General features: G+C 39.9%; 1 protein-coding gene across 1 annotated transcript in view; it reads left to right on the forward strand.

Moving 5' to 3' along the window:
- Nucleotides 1-16,885, forward strand: part of LOC122814125 (protoheme IX farnesyltransferase, mitochondrial) — a 1,575,333-nt gene that overhangs the window by 146,743 nt on the left and 1,411,705 nt on the right. The window contains exon 3 of the mRNA XM_044086740.1: nt 2,951-3,081. Within this exon, the coding sequence (XP_043942675.1) occupies nt 2,951-3,081 (131 nt within the window). The remainder of the gene's footprint in view (nt 1-2,950; nt 3,082-16,885) is intronic.

Here is a 16,885-nt window from a genome sequence, read left to right on the forward strand (position 1 = left end):
ACGGATAATGCAGATACCAAGTTATGGTAAGTACATAGCTATTTCTAATATTGAGCTATCCTTTCCAATCTGGGTGGCCCCAGTGGTCTGTAAAGGGTACATGTCATTAGCGTCCATAAGAATTGCACTGTCAACATGCTGCTCAAAATTAACATTTTGGGGTTCACTTTTTTGAAAATCTCCCCATATGTCTTTATATTGCTCAAAAGTAATATCCATTGTAACGAACTGAACATAGTTGAATTTCCCTTTTCAAAGGCTCCTCTGTATTTTTATATTTGCATCCTTGTTTATCAAATTCTCTAGTGCAACAGTTTCAGATGAAAGCAGATGTTTCACTCTTCTTTTAGAATGGAGTTTAATTTTATGGAATTAAATTTTGAGCTTTTCTAATTTGTTCAAAACACCCTAACATCTGCTTTAGTTAAAAAGGTATGTTCTTAGAAGAAGATTCCACTCCTGGTTCCACTACCCTTTCTCTTAGTCTTAAGAGAGATCTGCATTCTGCCATCCTCCATCTTTTCTCAGAGCTGTTTGTTGTGTAGCACAGACTTGCTGCTGGTGCCAACGCTTCCTCTTCTTTAGCTGGACTGTTTTGTTGGAACATGCTTCTCCAGTATGTCAGAACTCCACATAACTTCCTTGCATTCTCCTTCCATCTGATAGAATGTTATTGAAAAAGCAATCAACATGCCTCACGGTGTGCACCTTGGCCATAATTGCTGACAGTGTAATACAGAGAAGGTTGGATCCCTTAGTAATTTACAGGCTTTCAGAATGTGAGTAACAAGTGTAGATACTGTAGAAAGGATTGAGGGAAGTAGATCTGAGAGTCCAGTTTTGACTGGCTCATTTCAAGGAATTGGTGTGAAGGGGTTACTCTTACAAGAATTCCACCTGTCAGAAGTCTGCATGCAAGCTATTAAGGAAGAAGTGAGAGGACCAAGCTGAACAGCTAGGTGTGAGAAATGTGGCATCTTACCTGGAACTTATAAAAACCTGAAGTGCATTTTATTGCTTCCAGAATGTTGGTAAAAATACTGAACTAGGTCTTTATGATAGTCTACAGCATCCAAATCATGCACTCCAGCCACCCAAATAAAGATATATTGCTACGGAAAAGCTACTCTCAACCAGGAAAGGAGGATCCTCTCCAGTATTTAATGTAGGGGTTATTAGAGAACCGGTACTCATACCTCTCATCTGTACAGATTTTTGCAGAATGACCAGATTATTCTCCAACGTTTTTCATATGTTCCTCATAAAAATGAGGTTTTCTGGCAAATTCTTGGTAAATCATTGAAAACTGAAGTCGGAAAATAATGGTAGACATCTGAGATATAGACTTCATATCCTTCAGAAAATTCATACTAATACAAAATATGTTATTCTATCAACGTTCTAAGTTTTTAAGAACAACATTTAAAAAGTGTCATCCTATTTTTGGGCCTTTCCCCCATTATTTATGGCTTTGTCCAGATTTCTTGCCCTTAGAGGTTGAGAGGTATGGGTAGGGCAGAGGAATCAAAATGTCAACATGGACCTGATAGGGATAGATCCCAAGTTGCAGTTGTCAAGAGGGAAAATATAGGAATGATGAAAAAAAAAAAAAATTGGTTTGCAGAAAATGTGTTTTCAGCAGTTTGTAAGATGACCAGTCACAAGTGGAGTCCCGTAGGGATCTGTCCCGAGTACTCTCCTGTTCGGCATCTACTTCTCAGAAGTCCAGGCCAACACAAAGGGACTCTGGATGTCCAAGTTCACAGACTACTGCAAGCTGGGAGCCATTATTAACTCTCCAAGTGATGCAGACATCCTACAGAAAGGCCTCACTGAGACTAATGACTGGTGTCAAAACCATGGCCTTAAGCTTAACACCAAAAAAGATGTCGTCATCCCCTTTGGTAAAAACTCAGTTCCCACTAATTACCACATCGATGGGAGCCCACTAAACTGTAAAGGCGTTAAAAAATATCTGGGGATGCAGGTTAACGGCAACCTCGCCTTCGACTACCACATTGTCACTATGGTCAGAAGGTGCTTCTATGTGGCACATCTCATTACCAAGGATTTTGTATCCAGAAAGAAAGAGGTCACTCACTCACTCTCACTCTCACTCTCACTCTCACTCTCTCTAAGCTTCCCTTATTAGACCAATCATCGAGTATAATGCCCCATTTGTCATGTACCTTACTAGACACCTGCAGCAGCTGGAGAGGCCACAGAAGCACCTTACGAAGAGGATCATAGGCATTAAACACTATTCTCTATCTCATATTGCCTACTTAGAGGTGATCTCTGCTTGACTTACAAAGCCATGTCTGACGCAGCTCTGTTAGAAATGCTACATTTAAAGAAATCCCAATCCCTTCGCACCACAGGCTCCAGAGACCTCAACCTCATTATCACAATCACTAGAACATGCTGGAGGGTTAAGTTCCTCACCCAGAGACTGCTCATGCTCTGGAATAGACTTCCCATACATGTCAAGCAGAGCACCTTGCTGTCCCTCTTTAAGAGAAGTCTTGATGAGTGGATGGGTAATAAAAATTTTACCCCGGGTATCACTCCAGTGGCTGTACTTGATAGAGGCACTGGGAACTAACTAGTGGCACGATGCCAGGACACTTCTATGGGCTAGGCTTGTAAAGGCTCCAGGGCCATTAGCCTAGTACACACCTATGAACTTATGAAATAACATGTTGTCTGATTTCACATATGTATAGGTTTTAATTTTTTAGATTAAAAATGTCACAATTTTGTCTCTGTTCTTCATCATATGTGTATATCAAAATACTTTTTTGCATGCTTTGTCTTTGAACATAGACCATTTTAAATTAGCCCAGTTAGCAGACCAAAGATTAATAAATACAATTGTGTAGAAAATTGTATGGAGCACACTGAGTTGTATTCCTATGCACTGGTTATTCATCTTTTTTTTTTTCTGTAGGCCGTTCTGGAATTTGTGTTTTTCACATCATTTGCAAAAGTTACCTAACACACTGCAGTCTACCAAGCTTAATACACATTTGCAGGTCAGCCCATCGGGAGATTCAGTACTTCAGCTTTTTAAAGCGGCAGGTAAGTCAGAATAAGACCCTGGATGTTGTAATTGCTTCTTTGCTGCTTAATGTAGTCAGTGTGCTGAATGACTGTATTACTGTCCAGAATTCTGTGCATTTTCTAACTTAGTTGTCTATGCAGAATCTACTTTTCTTGAAGACACTATTGTTGGAAAGATATAACAACTGTATAAAATCTGTAATTGTGACAACTTATTTGTTTTCTTTGGAGTCATTGTTGCTTGTATTACTTAAATTTTTCAAGAAGTTCAAAATTATATTCTCTTCAAAGTAGGTTGCTGCAGAGAAGACTTCCCTTTCCATTAGTTGCAGCAATATCTGAGTTGACTGTTTTCAAGGCAGAAATTGCAGGGGTATGTGAGCTCTGGATGTTTTTCATTTTATGCCATGCACTTTCAGAAACTAGAAAAAAAAAGCAGCCATCCTCAGTAACCTCTGCTTAATGTTGCGGTTGTTGGGATTGATCTGCAAGTTAAACTTTCACAGGCTGCCAGATTCCCTCTCTTTTCCATCATACACATTACTATTATGCCTTCATTTTTTTTCTTGCTTTACAGAAACTGTAGTTTGAGAAGTGTACACATTCCTGCTTACATCTCATGAAGACTATCACATATGGTTTGAAATGGCCAAGTGCACATTCTAAGAATTACTGCCTACCGGAACACCACCCTTCATCCCATCAGCCACTCACTGCCATCCTTTCATGCTTGGTTTCTCTGATGGACAAACTGCCAATTGATTGCAGTCAGGGATTTTTCCCTGTGTGTCACAGAGCAAGGCATGAATGTAGCATTTAAGAACGTAGAAGATTCTGCTAGAGCTGTGACATCCAGCTTTACTTTTCAGTGACATGCAACTTTGCTGAGGGTATCAAGCTGCCTTCTGTGAATGTTCTGTTTCATGGACATGATATGTTTGGCCTTGAAGCTAATGCATGGATAGAGAAGATGGAATAAAAAGGCAGTACTTGCTTACATTAGTAGGTGTTAAGTTTTTCACTCCTGATGGAGCCTTTTCTAGAACCTAAGAGAGCCCATATCACATGTAGTTTTATCTTAAGTAGCAATAAAACAAACAGAATTCTGAAAAAGACATATCAGAATTACAAAGCAAGCAAGTTGTATTCACTCTTATGCTGTACCTTCCACTTCCAGAAGATAAAGTATGAAAGCATCTCAGACAAGGAGTGAGTTTGTGTATGCCCAGCCGGTCATCAAGGTTTGTATTGAAGGATTTGGGGGTGTGAAATGGTTAAACATGTAAGAGCAATCTGTTTTAGAAATGGTGTAAATGTTGTTGAATATACTTTCTCCTTCAATGTGTCTTATTTGTGTTAGTGGAGATTTAAATCCATGGGGATTGTAGTTGTGGAGCAGTTTGTTTTGTGAAAATGCAAGAGATCGATATGTGCAGAGTCCTTCATGGCACAGAATGCAAAAGATAGCTCTCTGTGTAGGCATCGATAAGAGACTGAGTATAGGACAGGCCTTAAAACCCATCTTGCTAGCAAAGGCTCTTCAGACTACTACTACTGATCTTGTTGGGAATCTCTAGGGTCTTTCTGACTGTGTCATGCATCTGCATTGATGCATACTCAAAGGAGCATTGTACCCTTTAATTTGTTTAATCAGAGCTGAGTACATCAGGACAATAACTTATTTTGACATGGGTGTGATGCCTTTAGATGTGGTAGACGTGTGTTTGTTGTAGGTATAAAGATTTCCTAACTATTGAGAGTACATGATGGTCAAAGAAGTGATCAACCAATGTGCCATGACCACTTATTTTTTAAAGTGGGGGAACTGGCATTGCTGGAAGTTGTAGATAAACTTGGTTTACCAGCTGTGACATTACTGTACTTTTTGCATTAATTCTAGCCCTTTTTTAGTACATCATAGGCTTGTAAAGATTAGCTCTTGTTGAAGAGATTCCATAATGGGGGTTGGGATGCATCATTGACAGCCAACTTGTAGTGGCCATCAGACTTAGTTGGTCAGAGGTCTGAGCTTACAGTTTAAAGGTCGGAAAGGTATATGACAGAAAAGATGGGACCCAGCACTGAGTCCTGAGAAAACTTCAACAGACAGGACAATTTTCAGAGAGGTCACGTCCATGGCCAGGACTCTTTTCCATCCTCTGGCAGTCATAGTGCTTATAGGATGGTAGCAGCTCCCTGAAATTTTACCTGACTATTCCCCACTGGCAGCAGGTTTGAGGGATCACCTGTACTGCCTGTCTTTATGGAATGACATCACAATGGACTGCAGAATCAGGATGTTGTTACTTAGGGTTGCAAAGTTACTTTTCTGTTAACTCCATTGCTCCGTCATTTTTCTCTCTCATGACCTCACCCTGTCAAAAAAAGCAGCGAAAGTAGAAGTCCTGAGCCTCTTAAGGAGAAAAACGCGACGGAGAGAGAGACAGAGAGAGAGAGAGAGAGAGAGAGACATGTACATGAAAAGCCTTAACCTTTAGAGAGTTTGCCTTCTTGATGAACTTTATAATCAGGGAAAGTAGGAGGAAGAACATAGAACCCAACTTGCCAAATGTGGCAAAGCATATGTCATACGTGATGGTTTAATAAAGCTGTTTCTTTTTTTAAAAAAAAGGGGGGGTCAGGAATTGAACAATTTATGTTATGTTGCGTAGGTTACATGATATATAGCAATATATGTAAAGTATAATGTTTGTTAGTTAATTTATTAATGCAGTTTGATTACGTTTGTATAAATGTACATTTGCCTGTGTCATAATTGATAATTCAGTAAAAGTGTTAAAAAAAAAATCAAAAAAGAAATACCTAGAAACTGTAGTATTTTTGAGGCGGAGTGAAGTCCGTAGCAGTTTATTTAAAAGCAGGAGGTATGCAGTGCAGATCAGAGGCACAACTCCTATTCATGCAAAAACGCATACTAGCAGCATATTTAGTTTAATTACCCAAAGTGGTAACATGATTGCAAGAACCTCATAACTGTGATGCTCATCATGAGAAATGGGTCTCTGTACTTTCCCAGTCCATATTACACACTGAAAATGAGGAGTAGTATCTCACCATAGTTCAGTATGTACATTTTATATTGGTCTTACAGTAATTAACAGATGTGAAAATCACAACTGTACATTTTTTTTTTAATCCTACTTGGAGTTACTGGATAGGTGTTAACAGATTTCTGTTTTTTGCATTAACATCGATATTTGGGACATTTACTTAGAACTCATGGTAATAAAGAGCACGCATTTTGTGATTTATGTCCTCTGAAGGTATTGTGCGACCAATGTAAAACATACATTGCATAGTTTATTCTGTAAAAATTCAAACTATGTGAAGCTGCTATTTGATGTTCTTCGTGTTTCACTGTTGCAGTCATTACACTTGGGTTATCCTGCTGGCAGGCTACCCACTTGGGTTATCCTGCTGGCAGGCTACCCTCAGTCGGCCTGAATTCCAAAGTCTAGGTCCGGCGTCGGTTGCTGTCGCCTCTTCCCTGATGGTGCGCCAGGAGTATAAAAGATGCAGCCGACGCCATTTGCTTCAGTCTTTCTTGCCGCGCGGTGCCCGAAGCAGAAGCAGTTCGCAAGTGCCAGCCGGCCGACTCCTGAGATTTTTGTGTTTGTCATTAAAAGCTAAGTATTCCATTGGGAAAAACTTTTTTTTTTGCTCCAGATCAATGTCAGAAAAAGGTTAATAATTGTATTTCTTGTGGGAAGCAAATACCTCATAAGGATTTTCATTCTTACTGCATTCCCTGCCTAGGCCCTGACCATGATGTTGCTTGTCTGCTTTGTGCTAGATTTAACCAGCGCACTATAAAGCGCCGGTACGATTTTGCTTTTCATTATTTTGGCAGAAGATTTAATTACACAATGCTGTCTGATAGCCAACTGACTACTGCAATTCACAAGAAACGCAAAGAAAAAGAAAAGGGCAGGCATCCGAGGTCTAAAACAGATGACGAGGCTTCTTCTAAGCCAGTCACCGGTTCGCTGGCTCTCAGTGAGGCTCTTTCGCAGCCCCTGAAGGCCCGCTACTTTGGACCCGCAGGCCACTACAAACTCCCACGTGGAGTCGCCTAGGCCCCTGGAAGCTCAACGTATTGGACCTTCGGAAACTATTCCCTCAGATGGGCCCAGAGCTGCTGAGCAGGCATCAGCTTCTGTGAGTGTTTTCAGACCTACTCAATTGTACATTAAAGCTACTCCAGCTACAAAGGCAAAGACTAAAGCATCTTTAAAGACAAAGAAACAAGTACAGCAGCCTCATGGTCAGGCCTCCATGCCCAAAAAACAAATGCTCAAAATGGCCGAAGACTTAATTACTTTGATCAGGGGTTCCCATCCCCCTCCTGATAAGAAGCCTAGGCAAGAGACAGAATATGAGTCTTCAGATCAGGTTTCCATTTCTTAAGATTCCTCTTCTGATCAGGAATACTCTCTTCCTCCCTATGAGGATTCTGATGCTGAAGAACCTATCCCTTCAGCCTCTCCTCCTGAGGATTACTCTTTTGGGGAAACCTTGCATACCATGAGGGAACATTTCCAGTGGGAGAGCCAAGATTATTCTGAATCTAAGAAAAGGCTTAGGGACTTCCTTTTACTACCACACCACAGGCCCCTAGCTATTCCACTTGTGTTAAGACATTGTAGATGATGTATTTTCAGAGTCCAGTCTGACCCCTGACTCCTTACCTCCAGCTCCTGTCAAGCCAGACAGGTACTACAGGGTGCCTGACTCTCTCACAAATTCCTTTTCAAGAACCCTGCTGCTGACCCAGAAACTATTTCTCAGGGTCCCAAAGGGATCAAGGCATCCACTGCAAAAAACCCTACCCCCTCCGACAGGGATTCTAGGGCATTAGACAGATGGGGAAAGAAGATTTACACCTCTGCTACCTTGGCTATAAGGGCTTTAAATTGTCAGTTTCATATGCTCAAATATCAGCAATATATTATGCCACTGCTTAAACAGAAAATGTTGATAAATTCTGAAGGTGCAGAAAATAAAGAAATGCAGGATTTATTGCATGCAGCTGAGCAAGTTGGAAAGCATACTTTGCAATGTGGTTTTGATGTTTTGGAGGCCTCCTGCAGGGCCGCTGTCACGGGTTCTGTCATTAGGGGGCATGCTTGGTTAAAGGAACAAAATTTACCAGATCATGTTAAAGCAAAATTATTAGATGATCCATTACAGCATGATACTTTCTTTGGTGTTAAAGCAGAAGAGGTGTTAAAGAAAATGGAGGACAAAGCTAAATCTATGCAAACAGTCAAGGATTTCTTACAGGTACAGCCTCCAAGATTTAGCAGACACTGGCCTACAAAGAATTGGTCCTTTCCAGTGTTAGACCACAAAGGGGCAGATACAGATGCCCAAGAGACAGATCCCAGCCCCAAGGTTCATATAGGTCTAAACAATGGGGTGCTGCTACCTCCAAAAGTGGAGAAGACAAATTACAGCCATACAGGAAACAGTCCCAATGACTTCCCCCTGCCTGCGCCAAGCACTTACTTCTGGCAGCACCTTTAGGGGGAAAACTAGCACTTTTTTCACTTTCATACCCTGCCAAGGGCAAACTGTTGGCCAGACCTACCAAAAAACCAATGGGCAGAGGCACAAAAACAAGTCTCATCCCTCATGGGCATGAGGGCCATTCAGCAAGTACCAGAACAAGAGCAGGGGCAAGGATTTTATTCAAGACTATTCTTGGTACCCAGAAAGGACAAAGCCTAGAGACCAGTACTGGACCTATCTATTCTAAGCACATATCTGGACATACCAAATTTCAAAATGTTGACCTTACAGCAGCTTCTGCCCATGCTGGGCAAGAAGGCTTGGCTTGTGACTTTAGACCTAAAAGAGGCATACCTGCATGTCCCAGTCAGACAAACATGCAGAAGATATATCCGATTCAAAGCTGGCTCAGTGCACTACCAATTCTATGCACTGCCCTTTGGCTTATCTACTGTGCCCAGGGTCTTCACAAAGTGCCTGGCATCAGTAATTGCATTTTGCAGTAATTGCATTTTGCAGACAAAAAGGAATACAAATATATCCTTACTTGGACGACTGCCTCATACAAACAGAGAACAATGACATTCTACTACAGCATCTGGTGTTTGTAAAGAGATTACTACCATGCCTAGGGTACACAGTCAACGAACAAAAATCAAAACTAGTACCCTCTCAAGAGATAATATTCCTGGGTGCAAGCTTAAATACAACTGCCCAGATGGCTTATCTCACGCCAGACAAAGGCAAATGACTACCTATTTCAAACTGTTGGCAACAAAGGCCCAGTTAACTGCAAGAAAAATTCTGCAGGCTTTGGGCTTCATGGCATCCTGCATTCTCCTAATTCCATATGCAAGACTGCATATGAGGAAACTTCAATGGTACCTAAAAAGTGTTTGGACTCAGCATTGCCACAGCCTGGAAACAACAATTACTCTCATTCCCTGCTTGCAACAGGAGTTTTGATGGTGGGCAAAGGCCTGTCACCAGAACAAGGGACAGCCATTCACCTTACCCCCAGCCCTGCAGACATTAACAACGGATGCATCAGATTATGCCTGGGGGGAACGCATGGCAGGAAGATGTATACAAGGCACATGGTCCGCCAACCAAATGCATCTACATATCAATCAAAAAGAGATGCTAGCTGTTCAGAATGCCCTGACAGCCCTCAAGGACCTACTTCATCTGGGACAACTACTGATGAAGACAGACAATACCACGGTAATATGGTATATAAACAAGCAGGGAGGCACTCATTCTTACCCCCTCTGCAGACTAGCCATGACTTTCTGGGACACAGCATTGACTTACCAAGTACATCTGCAGGCACAGGTAAATACTCGGCAGATATCTGAATCTCTGAGTATTTTAAAGTAGATTATCCTGTTATTCCTATACTTTATGGCTTCCCCAAGGTGTATAAGAATTTGCATAAGCCTCCTATGAGACCTATTGTATCTAGTAGAGGCTGGCTAACCAACCGTTGTCCCTATTTGTAGAGAAGAATCTTTATGCTGTATTAGAAAAATGTGAAACTGTATTAAAAGATACTAAAGAGTTTCTTTTCCAGCTTGGTAACCTCCTGGATGTTATTTCAGGACCATGTTATTTTGTGACATTGGACATTGCCTCTCTGTTTACAGTCATCCCTAATTATTGGGGGGTTGATAACATTAGGCAGATATTACATTCCCATAACACTTCTGCTGACAGAATTAGACTCCTCTGCATTCTTTTGGAGATTATCCTTGAACAATGTTTTTGTTTTCAAGGATTCTTATTACATACAAAAGGTTGGCACATGGCTATGGGCACTGCTTGTGCCAATAGCTACGCCAGTTTATCACTGGCCAATTGGGAAACCCAATATATTCTCTCTAATGACAGATACGGTACCTCCATTGGATGGTATACGTGGTTTGTGGATGATATTTTTCTGCTTTGGCAAGACATTGAACAGTCTTTATTGGAATTTTTACAATACATTAATGATGTGAATGAGTTCCTCAAATTTACTTATAAGTACTCTTCCACATTGAATTCTTAGACGTTGAAATTAGCAGAGATGCTTTACACTCTGTGTCTACTAGTGTATTTAGAAAGAGTGTTAGAAGGAATAATATATTACATAACAACAGTATGCATCCTAATCACATTTAATGTGCTTTATGGACAAATTTTTTGCATGATGCGGTTACATAGTGATGATGCTAAATTGACAGTGGCTTTGGCTTCATTGAAGGAAGAATTTATATGTAGAGGTTATAAAAGTGATGTCATTGATGCTCAGATATCTGATGCTTGGAAGGAGAGGAGGGGCAGGTGTAGACCCTACTTTAATTGTACCTTGAATCGATCATCCACAGAGAGGTCATACGATGCTGATAACCAGGGTTGCACTAACAGTAGTGTTAACACAAAGGTTAGACTGCCTTTGACTTTTGCAAGCAACATTGGCATGGTATGTGGTATGCAATGTCATTAGCATGAATTGGGACATCTTATTAACTGTACCAGAATTAAAGGGAGTGATAGGGAGTAAACCTGTCTTTTCTTTTAGAAGTAATAAATCCCTTAAAACACATCTGTGCTACAGACCTTTGAACCCTGTGACCCAGGTTCTATCTGATAGAAAGGGTACATATGTCTGCAGAAGGTGTATGGCATGTGTGTGTATATATGGTGGGGGTTACTTTATACATCCACAACTTGGGGTCAAGATTGACACCAGTTTCTATGCGGATTGTCATACTAAGAGTTTGGTATACTTTTGTTTCTGTACACTTTGTGTCTTTCGGCTTTATCCGGTTAGGGGTCGCCACAGCGGAACTCCGGTCCGCTAATGATTGTCAGTAGATTTTTACGTGCCGGCTTGCCGGGCCTAACACACAACCTTCAACGAAGGAACCACTATGTTTGTTTTTCATATTACATAGGCAAGACTAATAGAGCCTTCAAAGATAGGATTCTGGAACATCTTAGAGATATTAGAAATGCCAAAAAGACTAATGCTTTGGCAATGCATGTGGCTAATGAAGGCCCTAACCATAAGTTTAAGTTCTTTGCTTTAGAACTTCTACATGTTAGTATCACAGGTGGTGATCTCAAGAATAAGACAGAAGCATTAGAACAAAAATGGATTTTACAGCTTCAAGCTGACAAGCCCCCAGGATTAAATAGTAGGGTCTGTTTCAAAGCTCTAGCTTTGAGAAAAGGTTTTAAACATCGCTAAGTTTTTTCATTTAATATATTTTAATAATTTTTCATGCATTTTCTGTATATTTTCTATATATATATATATATATATATATATATATATATATATATATATATATATATATATATATATATATATATATATATATATATATATATATATATATATACACAGGCATTTTTTATATATGTTTATTTTTATATATAGATTTTACTTATGATTACTATGTCTTATGGCTGTGTCTCAGCTTGATTTTAGATGTTATATATATTTTTTAGGTGAGCAGTGCCTTAGTGCATCTTAGATCCATGTAATTTGTGCAGATTTAAATTGGTTAATTACAACCTTATTTTTATTGGTTGTTTTATATTCAAATACCTTGCTTGTAGTTGCATAGTTTATGTTGGTCTGAAGAAGCAGAGTAAGATCCGTGAACGCTTACCTTGTCATTTTTCATTAAAGGATTGCTGTGCTTGGAACCTACGTGTTTGTTTACTCCTATACTTATTTTTGCTCTTGTGGGTTCCTTTATCATGAGTGAGGTATTCTATTTTTATTAGCCATAACAATTCCCTGGCTATTTCTTCCCACATTATTTACTTCCCTGAACTCCTGTCTAGCAAGACGACTGAAGTTATCCCCGGGGTGAATTTCCTATCTCCCATCCAATCATCAAGGTTCCTTTTGAAGAGGGCCAAAGAGGCGCTCTGCTTGACATGTATGGGCATTCTATTCCAGAGTCTGGGGAGTCTGTGGGTCAGGAACTTATCCCTCCAGCATGTTTTGTTCATTCAATTCACAAAAAGAACCAGTGAAGCCCGACAAATTCCAAGCAAAAAGCAATACTCAAATCACTGGTAAAGCAGTGGTATCAGGCCCCACAAAGTCACACTAGAGCTGGGTTAAAAACACATTCTCTCTAATATTGACTTCAGGTTGAGTGCTTTCATCTACATACAGTAGAATTCATCAGAACACCATATCCAAAGACATTACTGTTTAAATAGTAACAACCTTCCAATCACATCCCAGCATCAATTGACCTCATTAATATTCAGAAATTCTGAAATCAATTAACTATACACATGAGCATAATTAATGAAATTTAAAGTTAAAACCTATTTAAAATCACAAAACTGGAATTTCATATGATAGGATATATAAAAAATGCACTAAGACGATACGTAAATGTACGAAATATGTGAAAATATATATAACAATACATAAAAAATGCATAAAAAAGTATAAAAATAGGAAACTATGATAAAATGTACAGCTGTAGTTACCTGACTTGTCATATATTTCTGTATAACAAGAATACAGCTCTATATCTATATTATATTAATGTTGCATAGTTTAAAAATTAAAAAAACAATGTTTTTAATTTTTTTTTTAAAAAAAAAAACAATTCAGGAACATAATAAAGGTTTGGTGGAAATACATTCATTTAATCCTGGGGGGTGGCTGCATTCAATAAAATTTGCCATTTTACTTCTTTCTCCCCCTGCTTAGCTTTCACATTTCTTCTCTGGGGTCAATCTTAACACATTCTAATATGGAAAATTTAAAAGTATCACAAGTATCACTGGCTTCCAAATGTCTATATAGAGCATTATTTGTGTCTTTTTTTTTTCTTATACAATACAAATGGTCATAAATACGATTCCTCAGTCATCTATCCGTTTTCCCTACATAAAAACTGGAACAATTGGTGCAGGTAGCAAGATAAGCCACATGTTGGGTCTAGCAATTTCCCTTCTTAAACCTAATCAATGTTTTGTTAATGTTGCCTAGGATGAGGGTATGATCTTCCCTCATTGCATGGCACTGATTACAGCATACACATTTGCTTGTACCTTCTATTCTGTTCTTTCCTTTTTCCCCAAGAGTAACACTGGTTTGTATTTTTGTTTTCAAATTTGGTCCTGTTTTATACACAGAGTGTGGTACATCCCATAATTTATTGTGTACCCCATCTTCACACCTCAAAATATTCCAGTTCCTTTGTATAATATTCTTCACTTCCATAACAGAGTGATTAAATTGTAATATACATGCTCTACTGAATTTCTTAGTCTTGTCCATAACTACTGTATTAGGAGGTCCATTGATAGAGTCCTTGCCAGCACCCAACAGGGGCATAAACTTTTTCCCCCATTCACTTTTGACATACCGTGTAATATCATTAATAAGTTCTTTGGGATATCCCCTCACTCTAAACATATTTCCAATATTCCTAATCTCTGTCACCATCTCAGTATAATCTGAAGTCATTCAAGTGGCTCTGATACACTGTCCTTTAATAATGCTTATCTTTTGACTTCTAGGGTGGTTGCTAGAGAACTCTAAATAAGAGTTACTGAAAGTCTCCTTTCTATATGTTTTAGATTTAAACCCATGTGTTGTATAGTAAACATACATGTCTAGATATGGGATTCCCGCACTATTAAAATTGTATGTGAACTTTAGGTATGTGCTTGACTTGTTAAGATGTTCCACAAAATTAACAATATCATCTACGGTACCAGTCCACAAAATAAATTATATCATCCAGAAATCTAACAGCAACTAATGAACTGGTACCACACATTGTTTTTAAAAATGTATTCCTCCTCCCAATCTAATAGGAAAAGGTTTGCGTAATTGGGGGCACAAGTTGCCCTCATAGCATCCCCATAGCAAATATGTAACATTAATATAATATAGATATAGAGCTGTATTCTTGTTATACATAAATATATGACAAGTCAGGTAACTACAGCTGTACATTTTGTCATTATTTCCTATTTTTATACTTTTTTATGCATTTTTATGATTTGTTATAGATATTTTCACATATTTCACACATTTACATATTGTCTTAGTGTATTTTTTATGTATCTTATCATATGAAATTCCATTTTTGTGATTTTAAATAGGTTTTAACTTTAAATTTCATTAATTATGCTCATGTGTAAAGTTAATTGAGTTCAGAATTTCTGAATATTAATGATGCTGGGATGTGATTGGAAGGTTGTTACTATTTAAACAGTAATGTCTTTGGATATGGTGTTCTGATGAAGTCTACTGTATGTAGATGAAAGCGCTTAACCTGAAGTCAATATTAGAGTGTGTGTTTTTAACCCAGCTCTAGTGCGACTTTGTGGGACCTGATACCACTGCTTTACCAGTGATTTGAGTATTGCTTTTACGTTTTGTTCATTGTGATGACAAGGTTTAGATCCCTGGAGCGTATGTCTCTGAGGGATTGGGATTTCTTTAAGTGTAGCATGTCCACCACCTCTGGGTTTGACACGGCCTTGTATGTTAAGCAGAGATTGCATCTGAGTAGACTGTATGTGACAGAGTATAGGTGGAGTTTTTTAGACCGCCAGCATAGGGCATCTGCCTTAGGCCTGTGATTCTTTCAGTGAGGTATTTCTGCGGCCTTTCCAGTTGCTGCAGATGTCTTGAGAGTTACATACCAAACTGGGCGTTGTATTCTGTAATAGGTCTAATGAGGGATGAGTACAGTGGGACAATGACCTCCTTTTTGATGGATGAAAAGCCCTTAGTGATGAGGTGTGGCACATAGAAGGATTTCCTGACTGTTGTGGCGATGTGGTTATCGAAGGTGAGACCACTGTCCCACCCATGTCACTAAGTCTCTTATCACACTTTTGGTGTTTAGTGTACTTCCACCTGTGTGGTAATTCACGGGTACATGTTTTTTCCCAAAGGGGATAACTATACATTTATTGGCATTGAGCCTGAGCCCATGGCTCTGGCACCAAGCATCTGTTTTTGTAAGGCCCTTTTGTAGAATGTCCACATCATTTGGGATTCAATAATGGCTCCCAGTTTGCAGTCATCTGCGAACTTTGTTAGCCAGAGTCCCTTAGAGTTGGCCTGCACTTCAGAGAAGTAGATGCCAAACAAGAGCGGTCCCAGGACTGAACCCTGAGGTACTCCACTTGTCTGGAGCTGGATTTGGAGTCTGCTATTTTTACAGTGGTAATTCACAGGTACATGTTTTTTTCCCAAATGGGATAACTATACATTTCTTGGCATTGAGCCTGAGCCCATGGCTCTGGCACCAAGCATCTGTTTTTGTAAGGCCCTTTATTGAATCCCAAATGATGTGGATATTCTACAAATGGCTCCCAGTTTGCAGTCATCTGCGAACTTTGTTAGCCAGAGTCCCTTAGTGTTGGCCTGCACTTCAGAGAAGTAGATGCCAAACAAGAGCGGTCCCAGGACCGAACCCTGAGGTCCTCCACTTGTCACTTGTCTAGAGCTGGATTTGGAGTCTGCTATTTTTACAGTGTGGGTTCTATCAGTAAGCCAGTTGGCAACACATCGAGTGACGTATGGATTAATGCCCAGCCTAGTAAGTTTATCTATGATTCCAGAGTGGGGGATGGTGTCGAAGGCCTTGGCAAGGTCCAGATAGGCTGCATAGACCACCTTACCCTCGTCCATGGCTCTGGAGATTGATTCAAAGAAGCCAATTAGGTTCAGGAGACAAGATCGGCCCTTCATGAACCCAAACTGCGTGGGGTCCAGTGTTTGAAGGTTGCCAATGTCATTGTTTATAAGTTCCATTATAATACGTTTCATGGCCTTCCAAGGTTCAGATAGGCTGTGTGGACCACCTTACCCTCGTCCACGGCTCTGGAGACTGATTAGAAGAAGTCAATTAGGTTCAGGAGACAAGATCGGCCCTTCACGAACCCAAACTGCATGGGGTCCGGTGTTTGAAGGTTGCCAATGTCTTTGCTTATAAGTTCCATTATAATACGTTCCATGGCCTTGCAGATCAGGCTCGTTAGACTAATGAGGCGGTAGCTCCTGGGATCCAAGGTGGGCCCCCCCCCCTTGTGGAGCGGGATAACTGTAGCTGTGTGCCAGTCAGTGGGCACGAAGCCTGAGGTGAGGCTGTGATTAAACATGACACTTTGGTGAGGTGCCAGTTCATTTTGTAGTTTAATGTAGTACATAGCCTGGGATGTTCATAGGTTGATACTAGGCTATCTGCCCTAGGGCATTTATAAGCCTAGCCAGAGTGTGTTTGGCTTTTGCCACCCTTTT

The sequence above is a fragment of the Protopterus annectens genome, chromosome 10.part0 (assembly GCF_019279795.1).
Source record: "Protopterus annectens isolate FY-2018-M chromosome 10.part0, PAN1.0, whole genome shotgun sequence".
In the NCBI taxonomy this organism is placed as follows: Eukaryota; Metazoa; Chordata; order Ceratodontiformes; family Protopteridae; genus Protopterus; species Protopterus annectens.